Genomic DNA, 12,786 nt, shown 5'->3' on the forward strand with positions numbered 1-12,786 from the left:
ATTGTCACAGAGCCCAACACCAAAGTTCCCAGAAAGTCCATCTCAATTACCTTTTCTCTAGTTAAAATCAGAAAAATAAACCACTCACTCAGTTTTACCTGTTCAGAGTTTTGGTTTTGGTTTGCACTAGTAAGTGCGTTTCAGAATTCCGCAGCATAACTAGAGGACAGAGTTTTTTTGCCCTTGATGGGCACTCTAGTTTGAGTATTATGGAACAAAGCTGAGCAGTATCTGCAAACATAAAAGCCAGACACTGGGGGCTTTGTTCATTGCTTTATTCATGTACTAATCACATAAAGGGTTAGGTTATCACCCTTCTGAGACAGAAGACATCATGATTTTCCATGACCCAGAGTGGAAAACCATCCCAGTATTCCTGGACTCATGGAGAGTACACAAGATGCAATAGAGTCATAAAACATTTTATTTATCTTAATTTTTCCTCTTGCAAGTTTCCTTTATTTTCACAGAAAGTAGTGTCTGATGGCCTACATTAAGCACCCCTACATCGAATTTCTAGATTCTGGGACACTAACATTTTCTGACACTTAACACTACACCAAGCTTCTAGCAGTTTCTCAGAAGAGCTCTACTGCAGGCAAGTACCCCATCAGTTTGCAGCAGGCTCCAAAACAATTTACTTGAATGGGGAGTTCTATTGCCTTTTGAGAAGAGTGGTCGTATGAAACAAATTTACTTTGTTTCAGTAAGTAAGCTGTATTTCCTGAGGTAACCAAGTTCCCAGATAATGGTCTTGGAGTGCAATTCCCAAGAGCTGTAATGCATTTTGCATACAAGCTTGCAAATGCTCAGCACAGACTTTGGCAAATAAGTACCCCTCTGCACACACGGCTGTAGAAATTTATCACAGGCAATTCAACCAGCATTGCATTTCCCTTTCTTCACCCTTCTCTAAGCTTATACATCTAGGTTTTTGTTAACATTTTAAAAAGCTATTTAAGACTGCACTTTGGCCACCTTGTAAAATGAAAGCGTACATTGTGCAGGCACTGAAGGTACACGTCAATGTTTTTATCAAGTCAGGGGCCTGCACTGCAGCACTAATTGGAAACATGTGTCGAAAATGCAGGACAGTGTTTTCGGTGATTCATTAATTGAATAGAATAAAATAAGAACTAAACTCCCATTTCTTGAGGAGGCCATTCTGTTAGAGTTGTTCTATTAACAGGACTGATGGATGGCTCTGAGGGTTAAAGCTGGCACCTGTGTGGAGGCTGCCGGGATGCTGGTACTTGTTTTATTTAAGTTATTATAAATGGTTCTATTATACTCTTAAGCAATATTACAGAGGGCTTGTTTGCAAATGCTTCTTTGTTAATTACTTGAATGATATTGATAGAAAGCCTAATTGATTTTGAAATACTGGCTAACCTACTCATGAAAGGTTTGTAAATAACCTTGTATCAGTTGCTATATCCATAAAGCCTAAACATGACCCAGAGAATGACAATAGACATACCAAAGTAGACTGACAAAGATGGCAGGCCTCAACCAACACCAAGACCTACAAGCAATGAAGGAATGTGCGAAGTGAGGGAAATAGTCTTCCCCAGGGAAGAGCATATCATTTGGCTCTGTAACACAGAATGGTCTGAAATCATACATGCATGTAGCATGATATAGAATGAGCTGGTTGTGTGTATGTAAGATTAATTAAAAGAGAGCACATGAATGGGTACAGGAGGGTTTGGAGGGGGGAAAGGTAGGGGAGAAATGGTATAATTATATTATAGTCTCAGAAATAAAAGAAGGAAAAAGTAAAAGTTACTGCAAAAATCATTCAAGAAATAGAAGTATCTCTTCACAAACTTGACCACTAAAGTCTGTAGCAATGGAGGGACTGGCTTTTGGCCTCTGCTCAGAAATGATGACAAAAAATGCCTCAAGCTCTCTGTTTAAATTGGAAACAAAATAGAACTTGAGATTTTTAAGAGTGCTATTTATGCCACTGTTTGCTTAGGGGAAAGATACTCTGTACCTCGTAACTGATGTGGGATCATGTGTTAGCTCATAATGATTTCTTTCAGGCTTTAAGGCCCTCCTTCACAATCCTTTAGATAACTTAACATCCCTTGAATGGCACCTGTGTGTGGAGCTGACTCCTTCCATTGTTCTAGACTCTGCCTAACCACCTTGGGAAGCAAATGATTATTGCTTCCAATATCAGAGTTTCACCTACAGCCTCTGGAAGGAGGTTCATAGAGAAGTGAATTGACAATAGCAACAGCAGCAATCATTTCAAAGGTGCACTCAAATAGCATTTGGTAAGAAATGAAGAGTCAGTGCAGGGTTGGGAATGATCAACAATGGAATTTAATTCTATCAGAGCCTAACAACACTCCTGAAATCATTCCTGAAGATGTAGCCTCTCAGTAGGGATGGGTTAAGAGTTTCTCTGTCAGCTGGTTTTCAAATTCCAGATTGTTTAATCTGTGAGTGTTCCTGGATATGAAGCACAGTTTGATGATGTCCCACATAAGTTAGAAATAGAGGAGGAGTTGAACAGCCTACAGACGAATCTGAAGCCTTTGAACGCAGATGGTTGTGCCTGCCCTCACATTACCTTTAAAATTTTCACTCAGAGAACAGATCCAATCAAGTCATCTCCCTACTTCCCTTAATCTTCTAGAGCCTTGCATTCACATTGGTATCCTCACTCTTACTGCCCCACCTCCTCAACCCATGGTTTCTTCCTACTCCAAAGGACTGGTAATGATACATTCATCCCTCTGTTCCTCAAAAGACAGGCTGCCTCAGACAAACTTGGAGGATTCTTGAAGAGAAGTTACGAAACTTCACCTATCTCCTTCTTGCATTTTCTTGGTCTCTGATCAATTCTCCATGAAGTTTCTCAAAGAAGTGAGAGTGTAATATTCTAGGGCTATGATGGAGAAACAAAATTGAGAAATTCAGTGGTTAAGAGTTCTCAATACTCACATCAGCTGTATCAAAACCACCTCTAACCCCAGCTCCAGGAGATCCGATGCCTTCTTTTGGCCTCTATGGGGACCTGCACTCATGCGACGCCCTATTCCATAATGAACACACACACACACACACACACACACACACACACACACACCTGCCTGTAGTCATGTGGCCCAGTCTATCTGCAGTGGCTTAGCTAGACAGCTTTCCTGAAAGTCTCAATGAAGTGGACTGGGCTCTAGCTTGCAGATCAGACTCAGTTATGATCTGCAAGTTAGCAGAGGCCAAACATGGGGGAGAGCAACTTCCTGGGAAATTGCTACTTGGAATCTTTAGAAAATGTATTACACTTCCTTGCTAGTTTAATTCCCCGTCCCTTTAAGGAGCCATCCAACTAATTAAAGTACAGAAAATGGAAGCGTGTGTTTAACAATATACTTACCTTATTACTGGCTCTGAAAAGCACAGGTGTCAGGGCCACAACCGGTATTGTTTTCCCTCATCATTAGTCCTTAGAGTCTTTGCTTCTCTCTGCCAGTTTGCACAGGTGTTTTTTCCTTTTAGTTTCCTCATAACTTATAGGTTTACTTCTCCTTTTTAAGACAAGTCATGAACACAACTTAGCCAGACCACTTATTCCTTGGCCTTTCAGTCTTATCAACTTGACTAAGATTGTGAAATGAGGCAGCATGAAATGGCATAACACAATTTGTACCCCAGTGTTAGCCATTGAGCTGTGCCTCAAAATCCTCAAAATCACCATCAATCAATTGTAGTAATTTTGACCTCCTTTAGTAGGTGCATTGGCCCCTGGACTTCTGCTTTGACCCTATGACCTTTTCTGTTGCTGCCACATGGGTCATCAGCAGGAATTGAAATAGGAGGGATCAAGCAATCCAGACCACCAGTGACTAACAGAAAACAGCAACCAACAAATAAACTATTTCTTTTTTTTTTTTTGCACTCCTCCATGCATAGTTCTGAAAAAACATCTAAAGGGTTTCTTCCAAGATCCTGGTGGGAACACATAAAGACCACACAGTAGCCATCTTGATAGGGCACCTCTGCATTGCCTTCTGCTTTCCTACTTTAAGCTGCCTCACACTTTCTTGATGTCTGGATTGTATCCCTAAGGATACTACCTTCATAAAAGATCTTATCTCAATCTGAGCTTGTGGCAAAGAGCACAGCTCAGAGGCAAAAAGTTTAGAATAGGGTCTTGCATATGCAGGTTCCATAAACATTGTTTAATCTACCTATGCTTGACTGGCTAGGATAGCCAAGATCACCATTACATTGCAAACTCTCTTTAAACAAAGCAAATGGTTCAAGACTCATCCATATTCTTTCAGCTGGAACTGTGGCCACCAGAAGAATCTCTTTAAAAAATACTCTATCATTATGGAGATAGGGGTGATTTTCTCCTGCAGAATCAAGAGTTTTAGGCACAATGAAACCTTGTGTGAAAGTCTATTCTCTGTGAGATTGTGGGATGAGAATATCAGACAATTCTGTAAAGGACAGAAAGAATAAAACCAACAGGCCATTAATAAAATTCATGCTGAATTTTATTCAAATATGTAAGAAGATAATCAGAAATCATGGGTAAATGAAAGGATCATAGGGCAGGGTAAACAGGAGCAAAGTGTAGCTGGAGAGTATTTTATACTGAGGAGATATGGGGGTTACTGGTCAGAAAGAGAGAAAGTGAAAGATCATTTCAAAGCACTCTTTAAATTAGTATATAGAGAAAATCATTCCAGGTTAACTCAGGCAACAGCTACAGTGAAATCTCATTTGAAAAGGATTTACTGTCAGAACCCTGATGAAAAAAATTGAATCAAGACAACAGTCATAAATATGAGCAGGGGAGGTCTCACGGGTGCCATCATTTCCTCAAGGGGGCCCTATCCCAAAGAATATGACACACTTTGAAGACCCCCTATGGAAGGCCTCACCCTCCCTGGAGAGCAGAAAAAAAATATCATTAGGGTGGGACAGAAATGTACCTAGGTGTTTTTTTCTAGGATTGTGAAGTCACAGGTAAATTGAGGAGGCTTACTTTGAATGTAGAAGTCAGATATTTGTGGTTGATCTATAAATGATACTGAGTGTAGGGATGAGAGAGATATGAAAGGATGAAGGATGAGTTTTCTGGGCCACATCCAGCAAAAGTCTCATTGACCAACAGTTTCTTTTCTTTTCATATTCTCAGAAATCCTAAAAGAGCCCCAGGAACTCAATTAATTATAGGGTAGTTCCAGCTTCTCAATACATGGGCCTGTTTTGAGTACCCCAGGCTTCATTTGCTGTGGCATGAACTCTATGGCAACAGGGTGCTTACCTGAATTGTTCACTATCACATCTCATGCCAAGAACAAAAGCTAGCACAAATGTTCAGCAACTGTTTGTAAAATGAATAGACTTATTTTTTAATTCTCCAGATGGCCCACTCTGTACTTTGTGTATAACCTTTTCTTGGTAAACATTTGTTGAACTGAACACTCAATAAAGAATTGCTTGGCTCAAAGACACAGAGTCCTGTATTTTATAAATTTGAATTATAGGCCATGAAGCAAACCTTTTAGAAAGTAGATCTCTGACCTTTTAAAACCATATAATAAAGACACCTTTTCTTGTGCAGGGATTTTTTTTCTTCCTTCCCTAATGATACCTGGACCACATCGGATGTCAGCCCCCAAATGTAGAAATTTTAAGCTAACCCCTTCCCTGGAAATGATCATTTGTCTTAGAATGAGGATACTAACATTCAAAGAGTCACAATGCCTATTCCAGTTCTGTGCCTTACAAGTCAGTCAGTGTTCTTGAGAACACTTTATTTCAGAGCACAAACAGTGCAAAGCATGGGGGTGAACATGGCTTGGACTGGCAGGATCTGACCACCCTGTAGAGCACTATCTATATGCTATGTGAAACAGAATTCCATGCCTTTCCTGTCTCTATAAGATAGGAACAACCTGTGGTTATAGGTTATATGCACCCTTTTGTAACCAACTGGATCAGTGTGGCACAGCAATGGGTGAAAAATCCATTGTCCTACAAAGATAAATATTCAAATCTTTCAAAATCTGATGAACTTTATGAATGTCATTGTTAGTATTACACTGGAAATACACTAAGATTCCACTCTTTTACTCTACATGTACTGGTTCATATTTAAAAGTCCCTTGTAAAGATGTAAAGTACATATATTTTAGATTATTGAAGAGTCAACAGTATAGTAACATTCCTGGGTAACTAAGTAGGTTTGTGTTTTAGAATTATATTTACAATTGATAATTTACATATACAACTAGATTTTTCTTCTTATGTAAGCCATCAAAAAATTAAAATGGTGCAAGAATTTTATTTTTAAAATATTTTTTTCTGTAGCCCAGACTGGCTTGGAACTTACTAGGTAATCCAGGGTAGCCTTGAATCCTTTGGCAAATCCTCCTGCTTTTGCCTTCGGAATCATGGGATTTTAGGCATAAGCCAAATGTGGCAAAACATAGGAAAATCTCTACATACATACATACATACATACATACATACATACATACACACACATATATGTATATATCGCTGGATATGTAAATGTTACATGCATAAATGTAACCACTGTATGGACCAAAACAAAATAAACAAACTACACACACACACACACACACACACACACACACACACACACACACACACATATATATGCAAGTCTCTTTATAACTTTTGCCTATTAACTTTGGAGATAAGGATAAGAATATATAGGTGACATATAAAATCATATGAAACCTAAAGTGGTGATATGGAAAATGAAGAGCAATGTGTTGATGAGTAACCCTAGAGCAATCAAGCATCATTTATCTACTGAGTAGAGAAGAGTCAGCCGAGATGTCTAACTAGTAGGTGACCAGTATAAAGGAGGACCACACAGAACATATGCAATTCCAAAAGCATAAAACAGAGGTGATGAGCTTTACCAAAAATTCAGATGACTCAGAGTGAACAAGATACTGGGTTTGACAACATGCTGTGCATTATAATTTTGAAAGGAGGGAATGGATGCTCAGTTGGAAAAAAATGATGAACAGTTAGGAAGTGAACAGTAAGAAATGTATCAAGTTTTACTGGTGATAGATATGACATGGTCTTTGCTTTCAAGAAAGGCCTGGAAAAAGTTATGTTTCATTGCCTATTTTGTTTTTGGCCCCCAAAATGGTTACATTTACATATGTAAGCACTCACATTTTTTCTTTATTCTTGAGGTTCATACACATGTGCAATGAAATGTAAAAAAATTGTTCCCCATTCCACCCTCTAAATCCTTCCACATACTCTTCAATATGTTCCCTTCCCAAATTCATGTCTTTTTAAATAACCCACGAGGCCAATTAGAGATGCCTGTGTGTGCATGGCTGTGGGCCATCTCTGAAACATGGGATGCCCACCAGTGAGAACTTTAGAAAGACAAGTTACTACAATAAAGAAAAAGTTCTGTTAATGTTTCTTTAAGAACACAAACTTTTATTAACTGTCAGATTTTCAGATTGTTTATACACAACATAAAGATATATTTTATATGTGTCACTTCATAAATTAAACTTTCCAAACATGTTGCTTAAAGTGCAATTCAAAAAGAATCAGGGACATTTTAAAAGGATGGTTTTCTTTTGCCCTATTCCCAACATTTTCCAAGAGTCATTAGAAAGTTAAAATAACATGAAAAGGAATACGATAAATGTACATTTGGGAACCAAACTCAGATTTAGTAGGCAACATGAATGGTTGAGAAAAGTGCCCCTTTGTCATCCAATCAGATCATCCTACTTCGGTAATTCACTCTGTGTGTACATAGTAACCATTGCTACTAAGCTGAAAGCCTGTCTTCATTAGAAAGAACTGGATAAAGAATGTAGCTTAATGAACACCAAGTCTGGTTCTAGATTTTGTATCTAATCAAAGATATCTTCTGGGCTGCTGTTTCTCAGGGTTTCTAAAGACATGTTTCCAGCGGATGTGTGTTCGTGCTCCTCTTTCAAGGTGTGAGGCAGTGAGGAGGCAAGCCTAGGGGAAAAAGAAAACCATGATAGTTATCTTTTTGTTTTTTTCTAATTTCTAATTTTTATTTTTTCCTTTTATTAAAAATAGATATTTTTATTTTACATAATATATTGTGATTACAGTTTCATTTTCCTCTACTCCTCCTAGTTCCTTTTGCCTCCCTTACCATCCAGATCCACTGTCTTTCAGTCTTTCATCAGAAAATAAAAAGGCTTTGAGAGATAATAATAAAATAAAATAAAACAAAAACTTAACACATTGGGTTAGAACGAAACAAACCAATATAAGGAGCCCAAGAGAAGGCACAAGATGAGACCCACTCATCTCCATACACAAGACTCTCATAAAAACACTAAACTGGAAGTCATAATACAAAGGACCTGTAGGGTAAATGGGGAGAAAGTAAGTGAAATTTAAAAAAGAGGTAAAATTAAACACAAAAACAAAAATTACTTGAACCTCCAAAGATGTCACGAGGTTTGTTTTCTATTGACCATCTGTTGCTGGCCATGAAGCCTACCCTTAATAGTAGTATATTTTTTCCCCCAGTAAGACTCCATGGAGAAAATTAATTTTCATTTACTAGTGGTTTTCAATTAGTCATAGCTTATGGGTCAAGAATGGGACATGAGCCCACTTCTTTCAGTTCTAGGACTCCATCTGGTACAGAGCCATTAGGCCCTATGCATGCTGCCTCAGTCTCTGTAAGTTCATATGGTATCCGTTATATTCATTTAGAGGGCCTTGTTTCCTTGGTGTCTTCCACCCCCTCTGGCTCTTACATTCTTTTTATCTCCTCTTCTGCAGGGCTGAATGATGTGATGGAGACACCCTGTCTAGGGTTGAGAGGTCTGAGTTACCTCACTGTTTACCTATTGTCTGGCTGTGGGTCTCTGTATTTGTTCTACCCATTAATATCCATGCTGTCCCTCAGTAACTGCACTCTCTGAGTTTTTTCTAGTACTCAACTATCAGTTGATTACTTGTTTATAATTAATAATGACTAAATATCCATTGCAGATGGGGACGAAATGTACTGGTCCACATCACTTATAATACATATAATCACACAGTAAACCAAATTCTGTTGAGATGCATGAGTTCATGCAGCTACTACTTCACTGAATTTGACCTCTATATGTAAATACAGTTTGTGAAACCAAGACAACAGCCTTGTTCCCTCCATGACCATTGTGGATGAACAGACTGTGATGGAGGATCATGGAGTTCAGTCAAAAGTGAACTGATGTCCTTGAGTAAATACTGCCAGTGGTTCACCACTGAGCTCAAGGAAGCATTATTCAATATTAACTAGAGAGGGTAAATGTGATTAGATCAAATCAATCCATGAATAGAGGTATCTGTATGTTTCCAACTTCGAAGCCATGGCTAGCTTACTATAGCTAAAAGAGTGCAAGATAGAAGAAACAGTGGTGTGGCTTTAAGCAAGCCAATTCATCCAGTGGGACTTCAGTTCTTTTTCCTATAAAACTGAGGTGACGTGTGCCTTAATAGTGATGTGGAGATTAAACTAGGTGGTGCAAATGAAAATGCTTGTAAATTCCCACAAGACAAGTAGAAATTGTTATTTTCAGTGGCTAAATATTGAATAACATATTAAGATCTGATAGTAAAGGAATAACCAACTGAAGTCCAGAAATATCAGCTATGTATGATAATTTTAAAATCCCTAAATCTACACTTATTTGAATAGATTATTAAAACTGAATTCACTGCTCAGTCCTCCTTGGTCTCTATACTATGCACAATTAACCATGATTGGCTACCCCCAACCTGGGATATATCTTGCTTACTCCAAGTAAGCCAAGGGCAGACAACCCAATTATGCTAAGGTGCTAGGCATTAACACAGTGTCAAGATGACAATTACAACCCCCAGCAATATAGGAAACACAGATGTAACTATCATAGCATGTAATCAAGTATCTAAAATGTACTTCATAACAGAAAAAGATACTGTATAAATAACAGCTTTTCATTACACATACATTTCTACACATCTACACTCACATATACATGTACAAACACACACACACACACACACACACACACACACACACACACACACACACACACACACTCACACACACACACATATAAAAACATTTTCCTCATCTGGTCTGAGATGTCTTAGTCACCTTTAGTTCTCTAGTGCAAAATAGAGGACTGAGTTATGTCAACTATGAAGTCAGACTTGGAAAGGCCTCTGCAATTTTGTTCACGGTCTAGACACTTACCCCTAGAAAACAGAGGTCTATCAACTCTGTTTTAAAACATCAGCCGAAGACAAAAGGATTACTCTGAAGGGATGAGACAGAATGGAAGAGATTTCAGGTGCTGCACTTACAACTGCTGTCTGTCTGAATAAAGCCTGGTGCTTCAGAAACTGATTTGACCCTTGTTAGGGTCCTGAGCCAAGATAGGTACAGTGAGGAATGCCCAATTCTCAGGTCTCATATGTTCACACCAAAGAAAAGTCAATCTCTCTCCCAAGTGACAAATATTTTAGAGATGTTTTTCAAATTTCAGAAAGCAGAAAGAACTAAAATGATTTTTTTTTCTGTTTTAACTTTTACTATTTAGGATTCAGGTAGATTTCAGATAGTTTACTGTGTGATGATGGTCCCATAGGGAGAATTCAGAAGTCAGGATCAGGAGATCTTTACCTGGAATCAAACAAATTCTATGTGTACATTAACACCATTGTGAATGTTTTTTCAATGGTAGATTAACAAAACAGTGCGTAATAATATCAAGGTTTCCAGAGGATGTCAAATAACTATATAAAATAGTGTTGGTAAGATACTCAACATTTGAAATTACTGTAGAAAACAACTTGTCAATATCTCCCAAAGATAAGGAAATGTTTCTACCTGTAGCTCAGCAATTCACCACTAGGCAGATATTTAGGACATACATACATACATACATACATACATACATACATGCATATGCAGTGATATATTATTCATGATTTATTAAAGCTTGCCTGTGGATTCAGAAAACAAAGTCAGCCACAAGTTATAGTGGTCAGGCAGTGGTGATACACACCTTTAATCCCAGAAGCCACAGAGATAGGTGGAGGTGGTACATACTTTTAAAACCAGGACTCAGGGTTAAGAGGTAGATGGATCTCTGTTAGTTCAAGGCCACACTGACTACATAAAATTGATCCAGTCCTAAAAGAAACAGCTCACACAAGGTGATCTCAGTACCTGAGATCACATGCTTTTAATCATAGAGGTGTTTATTAACAGTGAAAAACTGCAAACTAAATAAATGTCTCTCAACTGGAAAATGGCATATCTGTTACTGAATTTTCACATAATAGAACACTAGACAGCTATACATATGCACAAATCTTGAAATGAAATGTTGAGCATTGGATCGAGGCATAAAAGAATGTATAACACTGCATGGCTCTACCTAAAAGTCAAAATCACAAAACTAAGCAATAGTGATCTTTCAACAATGGTGCATGTATGCACACACATGTGTATATATGGTGCATGTCTGTGTACCAGTGGATGTTCATTATATCTTCTTTTCCAAGAGATGTCATTTCTGGATACTTTCAGCTCCTTTGTGACAATCATATCAGATTTTGAGACTGTGTAGCTTTGGCTGTGGTGGAGATGTTCATAAAGAACAGGAGATACAGTGCTATCTTAGAGAGCTTAGTTTGGATGTGAGCAGATCTGAAGCACCAGCAGGCCATCTACTTGGAAGGAAGATGTGGTGCTGAGTAGTTACATAGCAACAGAGCTCAGGGAAGGCATCTTCAGAGGAGGTCAGACATGGCTGTCAGTGCCTCATTACTGGTCACTATAGCAAAAGGGCAAGGAGAAGAGATACCCAGAGGAGGGCCTATCAAAGAGAAAATGCAATGATATGGACAAAGGATATTACAATTGCAGAGACAGAGAAATGTGCAAAGGGAGCCAGAGTTGTGACTCAAGACAGGACTAACAGCTTGAGCTATTGCCACTTGCGCCAATTCTGGCTCTCACTGTAATGTTGACTGCTAAAGCTTACACTTTAGGTAAATTATTTCACTTATTATTAATTATCTGATGCTGAGAAGAATAATCTGGAAGGACACTGTTAAGCTTAAGATTTATCATAGAAGGACAGGCAGTGTTTTCTTTCAGGAAGGAGAAGAATTAAACTCCCAGATCGAAGCCCTCACACATTCAAGTGCTGAACCATCACCCAGCCACTCAGCAGGACAGCTGGAAGCAACTGTTCTACTTACGTAAAAAAATAAAGAAAAGAAAAGGGGGAAAAAAGGTTATTCAGTTAAACTTTGTTTTACTCTCTTTCTTCCCCTGGGGGTTGAGTGGTGGCATATGAGCATCTGCCGGCAAGCTCATGCACAACACACACATAAAGACACAAAATGCAACTTTAAAATGCCAATATTGCCAAGAATTGCATGTCAGTAATCCTAGTTCACAGGGGGAAGTTGAGGCAGCAGGATTATGTTTGTGGTGAGCTTGGGCTAGCTTGTAGCTTATATATCTGTGTCTAAAAGCAAAACAAAATAGAAGCTAAATATCTTTAGACTGCATCAGTTCAACTCTTCATGAGAAAGACTAAGAAAATACTACAAAAAACCAAAGCAAAAACAAACAAATAAAACAAACAACAACACCACCCACACAAAACAACAATAACAAAACTGAATCAAAATATAAAGTCCTCACTGAGATTAAGCAAGCAGACCACTATCAAACTGACTTAACAGAGTTCCTATCAT

At 38.4% G+C, this 12,786-nt stretch overlaps 1 protein-coding gene across 3 annotated transcripts in view; it reads right to left on the minus strand.

Moving 5' to 3' along the window:
- Positions 1-7,480: 7,480 nt before the first annotated feature.
- The window catches only part of LOC100768249 (DNA repair protein XRCC4), a 214,286-nt gene continuing 208,980 nt past the window's right edge, over positions 7,481-12,786 (minus strand). For 2 of the 3 annotated variants that reach the window (XM_027401767.2, XM_035440487.1), the window contains exon 9: positions 7,879-8,010. Coding sequence is in view for 1 of the 3 variants with exons in the window: in XM_027401768.2 (XP_027257569.1) it covers positions 7,899-8,010 (112 nt within the window). In the remaining 2 variants the exon portion in view is untranslated. Of the gene's footprint in view, positions 8,011-12,786 lie in introns of all 3 variants that reach the window. The other variant, XM_027401768.2, reaches the window with a different exon arrangement.

This window comes from Cricetulus griseus, chromosome 2 (assembly GCF_003668045.3).
Source record: "Cricetulus griseus strain 17A/GY chromosome 2, alternate assembly CriGri-PICRH-1.0, whole genome shotgun sequence".
NCBI lineage: Eukaryota > Metazoa > Chordata > Mammalia > Rodentia > Cricetidae > Cricetulus > Cricetulus griseus.